The sequence below is a fragment of the Pocillopora verrucosa genome, chromosome 13, assembly GCF_036669915.1.
Source record: "Pocillopora verrucosa isolate sample1 chromosome 13, ASM3666991v2, whole genome shotgun sequence".
Classification (NCBI taxonomy): domain Eukaryota; kingdom Metazoa; phylum Cnidaria; class Anthozoa; order Scleractinia; family Pocilloporidae; genus Pocillopora; species Pocillopora verrucosa.
The window spans coordinates 14481543-14491422 of NC_089324.1; the positions used below are offsets into that span (position 1 = coordinate 14481543).

Here is a 9880-nt window from a genome sequence, read left to right on the forward strand (position 1 = left end):
AATCGCTGCAAGAAATAACTAGCTTTAATTTAACAGCTTCGCAGCACCGTTCGCAAAGAGACGGACAATCCTCTTCGCCCAAGTAAATTAAGATGGTACACCTGGCCCCGGTTGTTCGAAGGTTGGATAACGCTATCCACTGGATAAATGTCAATCCGTTGGATAACGCTATACGATTTGCTATCACTTATCCGTTGGATAGCGTTATCTGCCCCTTATAAAACTGGGCCCTGGTCTTGTCTGAGAGCTTTAACGGGCGGCACAATAAATATAGTGACCGGTTTCTTTTGGGGGAGAGAGGCCATCGATAACACCTGGCGCTGCTTGATATATTAAAGATTTTCCGTTGCCAGTTGGTAACGAAACAGAGACATCGTTACCTTCTAAAAACATATCTATGGCTTTCTGTTGTTCTTCTTGAAATGTCTTTATCCCAGAAATCGCGCAAACTTGCCTTAAAACCTTGTCGTAAATCGCTGTTTTCTGAAAAGTTGACCATGAATGCACTTGTTCACCATCATGTTTGTTAGTATGGAAATAAATTACAGTTTTATTACAGTTGTATAACTCTAACCGATCAGAATTGACGAATAAAAACGGCAAAAGAGGTTAACCAATAAAAATTCGTTATATTATTTCTTGCAAAAGAGTGACGTCACGGAACACGGTTAGTGTCAGATTTGCGTAGAAGTTCCCTCGCCTCTGTTTCATCTGGGGGGGGGGGGTGGAAGGTACGGCAAAACGTAATTAGGACCGTCGGATTTTATGCTCTGATGCTCGGCCATTGAGTTACAGAAAAAGTTTTGGTTAGTAAGGCCAATATTAGGTTTCCTGTGACATGCATCTTGCATACTACAAGAAGAAACACCTTCGAAAGCTTCTTTTGACATCTGGGCAGCGATAGGAATTCATTTGTGCGGGTTTTACCACCAAAAATCAGCGTGACTCTCTCAATTAGAATGAACCGCCTTACGATGTATTGTCACTATTCGCAAAGTCCAAAACTTCTCTTAATGTAAAGGAGACTGCATGCAAGATATCACACCCACGAAAAGGAGACTGAAATTAGTCATCAGGGCTTTAAGGAATCACAAAGATGGCCCAGGATGGAGATGTTAACCCTTAAACTGCCATGACCAAGACAGAATTTCTCCTCACAATATCAATACAGTAAATGGTTTGAACCCGAGGTAACATGTAATGGTGTAGTTTGATCGTCCGGGTGACCTACGTCACTTGAGTCTTACAGCCAATAACATCACGGCAAAACTGACCAATCAGTATGCACAAACCGGACTAAGTACATTCGACTGACAACAACCTTTCACTTGACTCTGATGATGACTTCCGCTCAGGTTGTCGAAAAGTCAGTCACCACTACCGACAACAGTCCTTCTCAGGACTACACTCACCCGGACGATCAAACTACACCATTACATAAATATCAATACAATATCAACCTGTCAAGTGACGAGAATTAAAGAGGATTATCAATTAGGGATTTATTAGTTGATCCAACACCAAATTCTCAGGACTAGCATCATACGAATTGTATGAAAGACTGTAAGGAGAATTACCAATGAGATCCTGGGAGTGAAAGAGCTAAGAACGGATTTTAAATGACCAACTTACCTCCATCAAAAGTGTGCGGTCCTGACTTGACGGGCTATACCAAAATCCAAATTTTGTTGGATACTTAGGATTGCTAGCATTTCTATTACCATGTGCATCTACGGCAAGGATTCGCCGAGGAGAACCCAAGTCTACCACCAACTTAGCCTGCTTTTTTATAGGAATCCAGGTCTTCCCCGGAGAAATGTTGAGTCTAGCTTGCCACGGTGCATGGTTTTCTAAATAGTTACCTGTCGCCTCTGTGATCTGATCATTGGCAATCTCTCCATTACTCATACCAAGGGGATGGAAGCATTCTTGATCACAAAAAAAAAAAAAAAAAAGATGCTGCAAATTTACTTCCAAAAATGAACGGATTCGGTTGAAGTGAGAATTGCCCCGTGAGCGTAATTTAAAACCTGCTTTGCGCCCTTGTTGGAGAAAAATAACTCTTGCAGTGCATGTTAACGATTTTCTTAAAGCAATATTCGTGAGACAGATTTAACGACATTGGTAAGTGTTTGTGTCTTGCTGTCTCTTACAGCTTTTTTTGCAATTGATTAGTTCTTACCTATATGAAACACTTCCACTTCTTCAGGCATAAAGTACCTACTACCAGCCAAATAATTGTGGGCGTCAACGCTACCGGACACAAGATCATCTGGTAAGTTATAGGATTCACCAAGACAACTGCTAGAGTTGATATTATACGCAGCCATATCACTGATTACCAAGTCGCTTTTACCAAACCACGGTCCATAAGAAGGATCATTGCGAATTGCATGTGAAGAGTCGTTTATATCAAGTTTCACTTTTAATCCCTTGTCTTTGTCGTTACTAAGTAGGAAGAGAAAAGAGTCTTGACTCTTTCTTGGTCCAGGAGAACCTTTGGGAAATAAGGTAAAATTAAATCGTCGGTAAACGGATTAGTAAGGTATAGACGGAAAGGAATAAATTGACTTGAAATAAGGAGGTGATCAACTTAGTTGGCAATTGATGGGTCTGGTTGATGAGTTTTTAAGTTGGTTTGTTGGATGATGGGTGGGTTGACGGTTTTAGATTTGGTTTTCTACAGGATGACTGTTTCATTGATTGATCGATTTATCGACCGCTAATTGATAGATTGGTCGATTAAATGATTAATTGATTGGCTGATTTGGCGCTTAGCCAATGCGTTGCATTGGTTGTTTGGCTATTTGTTAGTTGCTGGTCGGGTTGCACTGTTTACATTGATTTCATCGGTAGCTTTGGTGCTGGTTGATGTCAGGCTTGTTAACTTGCTGAATACCTGGCTGGTTATTTTATTGACTTATTCTCTGGTTGGTTGGATCGGTAAGTGATTGAGGTAGTTAGCTAATCATTTAGCTGTTTGGTACGTAACAACGGTACTTTTGTTAATGAATTAGTTGGTCAGTTTACCAGCTGGCTAATAGGTCAGCTCAAGTTGGAAGATAGAAGGTTATTGGCCGATGAGTAACCTCTTATAAAATGATAAATATTCGAATTAATAAGCATGTCGATAACCTAAACTCTCACCTCCCCAGTCCTGGTCTGTGAATCCTCCGAATACAAAATCCTTTACTCTGACAAGAGTCACCGAAGGACCTTTGAAATCGCATCGAGCGTGGAATATGGACGCATTCCAGCCATGTTCTGAAGCTCGGTAACAGTTTACCCACCGCAAATCAGGGTCGACCACTTCATCCAACCAACGCTTCAACACAGTTTGATGAAGGTTATTGTCACCAATGACCTCTGATAGAAACCCTGTTGGAAAAAAAAAAAGGTTCATGTTTTGAGATATTTAGATGGTTGCTGGCGGGTACCCTCTTGAAAGAAGTAGGAGATGCTTACGATGACTCGGTTGAAATGACGTGAGACTTTATGGCGGAAGACTCAGAAGCGAATTCAAAGGAATAGAACAATGGCTTAATTAAGCTGTCTTGGGCCGCGAAGGTTTAAACGTATCCTTTTGTTCTAAATGTGTCGATGAAACTGCAGAGAATTATAGCAAATATTGTGATGGAAGTTTATGGATTTACGTCTTTCGCGAAACTTCTTCGACTTGGATATGAATTTTTTAAAACCGAGAGTTTTGAGAGCTTCAAAAAGAGATCTTGAACGAGAAATTTCGACCACTGTAGACCGAGACAGGATTTTTTTTCTTGCGAAGTTTTCGAAGTACAGAGCAAGCCGCTGTTGAGTAGCCATCTTTCTATTGTCACGCGAGGTTTCGTTTAACGTCTTTAACAAAAAAATAAAACTGAAAGTCAAGCGAAAACGTAAAAAAAAAAGCGAAATTACACTCTCATAAATCTGTGTCATTCACCGCTTGCGTTGTTTACATTTTGAAGAGTCGTTCACTCTTGATTGCAGAGCGCCGTTCTTGATAATACCGAATGAATTAATTGAGTTCTTAAAAAATATCTTTGGCAGAAATGCGCTAAACGCGAAATTATTTTCAAGGCAAGGTAGTATTGAATAAGTAAATAAATAACACTGGAGATCAGGTATTTATAACCTTTAATCAACTTCAAATTTATCTACCTTGTCTACTTTGTAATAGGGACCGAAAATATATTACCGCAACCAGAGTTGCCGCCTCGCTTTCTAAGACCTGTAAGCATTCCCGCAAATGCTGCAAATTTAAGAGGCAAGTCCGAGTATGTCATGGAGAAATTTTATACTCATCAAATAACAATGGGGATTAAAAAGTTAGTCAAGCAAAAAAACTTGAAACAATAGAAAGATATCGCACCTAACTCAAAGGAATTCCGCTCGTGGTTTCTTCACGGAAGGTAAACGACAAGAACAATAACTCGAATAAATGAATACTTGATTGACTCGGCGTGAAGTTGTAATGGTAGCCATAAGAAGTTATTCAAAATGTAAATTAGTCTGGTTTTTTGGGTTTCAACATCACACGAAAGAACTTTCAAGAGATTTTCTTTTAGCGAATCAAGATTAAATGGACCTATAAGGTTTGGATTTAGAGGATGGACAAAAGGAGAAAAATACCCTTGAAGCTATGCTGAAAAGCATCCAACTTAATTAACCCCCTTCACTATGTCCAAGAATCGGAATGAACCGAAGCTTTGGAAATCAGTCGATGAGACCCAATATAATGGCAATACGGAATACCAGACGATCATCTATCGAGGATAAGTTGTTTGTTTCTTTGAATTTTTTAAGAAGGTCTTTCCCTAGAGTTACTGAAAGGACGAGAACTTCATTAAGCGGAAAGAAAGACTCGTGGATCATGCATCCATCAGAATGATGATAGGGATACGTTTGGGGAAAGTTCTGAGAAACGATTTCCTCTATCTCGTTCGTGGGTTAAAAGCAACATTAATGAGGAGACAAATTTCTACTAAGTACCAGAGCAGTAGTTATTGTATCTCGTTTCATTGTTTTGCCTGAATTTCAAAGGTTTCTCAAATGTCTATATGGCTGTCATATGTTTAGATGAGATAAGAAAAAACATAAGTTTCGTCTACAACCTTTAAGTTTCATCCAAAAAGAGACAACAAGGTTGCCACCACATGCCGCTTTATTCACGAGGCAATCACCATTAGGAACAGAAACACTCAGGTAGTTGACATCCCCTACCGTCAGTACCCCGGTGCGGGTATGCGTGGCACCATCGCGAGCGAGCAACAAAGTAGAAGATGCGTTCTGACTTTGGGATTCGACAAAATGGCCATTTTCCAACTCATCCAGGCTCCACCGTCCCAAAATTTTAGCTGCACGACATTACGCAAAAAATAGCAAATCAGTAAAATGTTAATCTGGATCTCGGGGTTTAAAGAACAATAGGCCATTTCCGAATTACCTTTTACCCCTTCCTTTAAAACGAGGCCTGATGCTCGACCATTCGTATGAAAATAAGTTGAGTGAATAAAACTTACAATCAGGTGAAAGGTTGAACACCAGGACTCGCTTTGAAAATGAGGCTAACGGTAATTCTGGAATGTCCTGTTCCATATCAGGAAAAACTTTGCTAAATTGCAATTGCATTAAGGTGGTATTAAGTTTGATTTGTTAGTACTGCACCCCAATATATAACGGCCTTATTTCAAAACAAGCCGTCTCAATGCAAAATATTAGAGAGAACTTAAACGTGGGGAGTTACAACGAGCGACAAACGACAAATTTTCAACTCATTGCATTCTACTTTCAAACGTTTGTTCTTTGAGGAGGAAATACTTGCACAAGCTTTGAACACTAGACTTTTTGCTATTTTGTACAAGCTTGATGTGAGGATTACTGGAAAAGCACTCTCAGAATTTTGATGTTTCCCTCTGGCATAAACATCATGTTTTATCTTCTTTTGTTCAAAAGCAAGGCATCTGGTCTCTCGGCAGCATATATTCATGTAGCCCCCTCGCTGATGGGATGTTTTTGTGAAATATGAAGAGCCAACTCTTGGGCTTTCTAAGGACATTCTCTCTAGATTCACTCAAGGTTTTCGAAATAGAAGTGATCTAAAAGCATTTGCAGGTCTTATGCCCAAAACTTAAGACCCGCATTCTCAGTTTCCGGGTTTAATCATCCTTTGAAAAATTAATTAAACGAATTCTACCTCCAAAAATTTACAAGGCACAACAATTCCCTCAAAGAGATGTGATTGAAATTGTGGACTTACCCGTTTCCACAGTGAAACATCTTATGGCAAAGACCACGATAAGAACCTGTTGATAAGAAAGGCAGAAACAATACAGCGAGATATAACCTCAAAGCCCTTACACAATAATCCATCAACGTACCTCGAGAGGTTTAGGACCCATTTGCCCTGCAATAAGTCTTGATTTTAACACCTGAAATACGAAGTGTCAGGAGTCTCGTAACAACAAATATGTTATAACTTCCTCAATTGTATAAGTATTCAACGAAGCGAATACTTAGTATTTCTTTTTTCTATCGCAGCGATCAGAAACAAAAACTTCTGAATGTCTGAAATGTTTCGTAATAAAGGATATTTTTAGTTTAAGTTGGCTATTAGCATAATAAAACTTTACAAAAAAAAAATGCCGACAAAAGCGTCATTAAGCTCTACTAAAGTTTTCTTTCATTAATACTTGATGCTATATCCATCTTCGGGGGGTGAATTGGCAAATTCATGCCTTTGATAAACAAAAATTTCGCAATTGAGATATTCTCTCGTCTCGAAGAGCCATGTTCAAGCTTTGGGAAACGCAGTTTTCCAATTAAATTGGATGATTTCGAAATGATTTCTATAAACATACTTAAAAGCATAGAATTGAAAATTATGGAGTTTTTTTACCCCGTTTGGTTTTGCTTTGTCGTGTTTTGTTTTGTTTTTTTAATTTTTTTACTCTTCTACGATTCAATTTTAGAAATTATTTCCTCGACTAAGTTTAATTCTTTGCAGCTGTGATCTGATCTCCTTGGGCTGAATGCTGGCAATATCTAACGAATCAGGACTGTTACGCGTTATTGAAAAATTTACCCTCAGATTCATTTGGATCTTGTTGTAGTCTGTACGTGCATACCGAAAAATTTAATAGTTTCAAGAAAAGACATACCAGCAGGTGCTTCGACGTCTAAAAAACAATCCTAATTTTGAGCAATTGTTTGATCAGTTTTGATACTATTCAGCGCGGCATGACTCTACACAGAGCGCTTAGTTGCTGCACGACTTGATCTTGCTGATTGACCGTTGTTAAAGACGATGACTTCTATTGAAATCTTGTCGACAGCACTTGTCGACCAGACAACGTTTACGTAAGAAACACAGTCGGAAAGTGTTGTTTTTCTCTATGAGGGATTAGGAGCCATCTCACTGTAGAGCTAAGCCCACAGAGAGTAATTTATGCGGTTTTCGTACGGAGAATAGGAAAAAAACAAGACTAACGCGTTTGTGTGTTTCAGTGGTCAATCAAAACATCGAGGGTGCTGAAGCTGTGGGGATAATTCACCAGGGAATAATTCTGGATTCATTTTAACTCCTTTGCTCCGTATAGACGCAAAAGCAAGTGCATCGTAGCCTTTTCTGTGTGTCCAAAGCGAATCAAAGGGTTTACGTTTCCAGAGTGATGGCACTTCCATAAGATCATTATACTGACCAGGGAGTAATTAAAGAGGAGCAATTTAACCAGCCAGCTGGAATATCCATTAATCAAAACAAAAATGTTTTCGTTGGAGATTATGGAAACCACAGGATCTAGATCCTTATGATCAGTGGCAAAGGTGTTATATGGATTACTTTGGAGATGAAGAAAGCCTGTGTATCGTTATGGGTTGTCTACAGACAGCGAAGGATGAAAAGAAAAAAAAAACTGTAAACTGATCAATATGAGGATAAAGTGCTAGAAAATTCAGGCGATCGCTGTCTGTAAAACAAGTTCCTCACGAACACCAAGATCTTTGTTCAGTAACACGGAACTAATCGTGCATTGCATAATGACGGAAAGAATCACTCATTATAATTCCCTCTTTCAAGGCAACGACGAAGACACGTTCATTGATTAATACGGGGATAGAGGCCAATAAAGTCTTTTCTCTTTAAAGTGAAACGCTAAAGACAATACGTGGAAATGATCCTTGTATTAATCCAACCCACTGTGTTCCGTATGAAGGTAGCCCTAAGACGTTTGATACTCATGAACATTACAATACAGTTTCTGACAGCGACAGAAACCTCCGCTCAGCTTCGGAAAACAAGGAGGACAACGAGGCGAGTTGAAGGGCCCGCGATATTTTTAATCCAGTGAACAAAGCAAGATAGGTCATGGCAAAACCACAGAGTGCAAGTGTTTGAACGGCACGAAAGGCCGATTTAGAAAAAAAGGCGAGGATATGGGCAACTTCAGTCTTTCTTCGTCTTTGGCCATCCTAAGAAATAGTCAAATTGTTGTGTTCAGAAGATATAACGATCATTTCAGATATTTGATCGATTGCTAAAAATATTACCCTTCTATCGTCCAGTGTGATCGATTGGGTGTGAGCTGTCCTAAGAAGGACTATTATGGTTGACAATGAGTGAAGTTTCGATGATCTGAGCACATGAAATCCTCAGAGTCAAGAGAAGAGTTGTGTGACATTCAGATCATTACAGGCCCGTTTAAAACCTTAAGCTAGTCTCTAAGATGTTTTTTATATCTGTGTTGTACGACACCTACCACTGTGAAAAATATATGCAGCAACTAGAAATTAGCCACTGTCTAAGTCACGCCCATTTAATCGAGTGTTTTAATTTCATCTTAGCCTTGTTACAACAAGAACGAGTGATGCTGAAGCAGGAATAACTTTTTATTTTTTTCCTTTTCCATAACGGTTCATCATCGCCTCTTCCGCAGAGTTTACATGGCGACTACTTAAAGCATCCTTATAGCCGTTCACTTGTCACTGCGTGGTCCAAAGTCGTTTTATGCTCTGTGCAGTCATAAATCAGTTTGAAAACCCATAAAATTAGGAAAATTCCAGATAAAAGTGAAAAAGTCAAACGACGGGCTTCTGCTATCCGCGTTCATAAATCATTTTTCTTTATTTCACAATTCGTGGGAACAAATGCGATTCTCGTCGTTAGAAAAGCAATTAAAAGAAGATCTAGAATGATCGGGATAAATTTGACTACGGAAGGCTCTTGTGATAAATTTTAATTCAGTTCGCCTGATTAAAAAGGGGCTATGTTTGTCACTATGTTTGTCACTATGTTTTGGTTTCTGACAATAAGCTGCAAAGCAGCACAAAGTTCGAATATGTCTTTTGTCTTAACCTGTAAACTGTTGGCTTATACCAATTCTTCTCTTCTCTATGATATTTAAATATATAATTGAAAAAAAAAGGACTAAAAGAGAGCTTCCTTACTCCTTACTTCATGTTTTAAATTGCTAGTGCAGCCGTTTAAGTCCAAAAAAATATCCAATAGAAAATAACCTTTCGGCGGTTTTCTTTTAGAGCTTAATGCTTCCGCGGTGTGGTGCTGTAAAGGTTGTTAAATTATTTAATTACATCCTGAATTAGTTACCACGTAGACCTATAAATTAAACTAATTAATCTAATTTTCTGTGGTGATCCATTCGTACTGTTTAATTCAAAGAAATAAGCTTGAGTTAAATTTATCTTTCTATCAATTATAAGTAATTCCAAGTAAATAAATGGAAAATGTATTAAAAGACGGACGGTAGTCAAATTTGGAAAAGGCTTTTAGGGATTCTTCCCCAATGGTCATTTATTACACAAACTTACATTTAGATGCACTAGACAAAAACTCGAGGGTATATTTATCAGGCTAAAAAGCCTAGAA

General features: G+C 38.7%; 1 protein-coding gene across 1 annotated transcript in view; it reads right to left on the bottom strand.

The window, feature by feature from the left end:
* LOC131770756 (uncharacterized) overlaps window positions 1–6512 on the bottom strand; it is a 34043-nt gene extending 27531 nt beyond the window's left edge. The window contains exons 1-6 of the mRNA XM_066160028.1: window positions 6378–6512; window positions 6257–6302; window positions 5112–5354; window positions 3148–3378; window positions 2183–2497; window positions 1633–1928 (exon numbers count right to left, since the gene is read on the bottom strand). Of these exons, the coding sequence (XP_066016125.1) occupies window positions 1633–1928; window positions 2183–2497; window positions 3148–3378; window positions 5112–5354; window positions 6257–6302; window positions 6378–6398 (1152 nt within the window). The 5' untranslated portion in view covers window positions 6399–6512. The remainder of the gene's footprint in view (window positions 1–1632; window positions 1929–2182; window positions 2498–3147; window positions 3379–5111; window positions 5355–6256; window positions 6303–6377) is intronic.
* Window positions 6513–9880: the final 3368 nt, after the last annotated feature.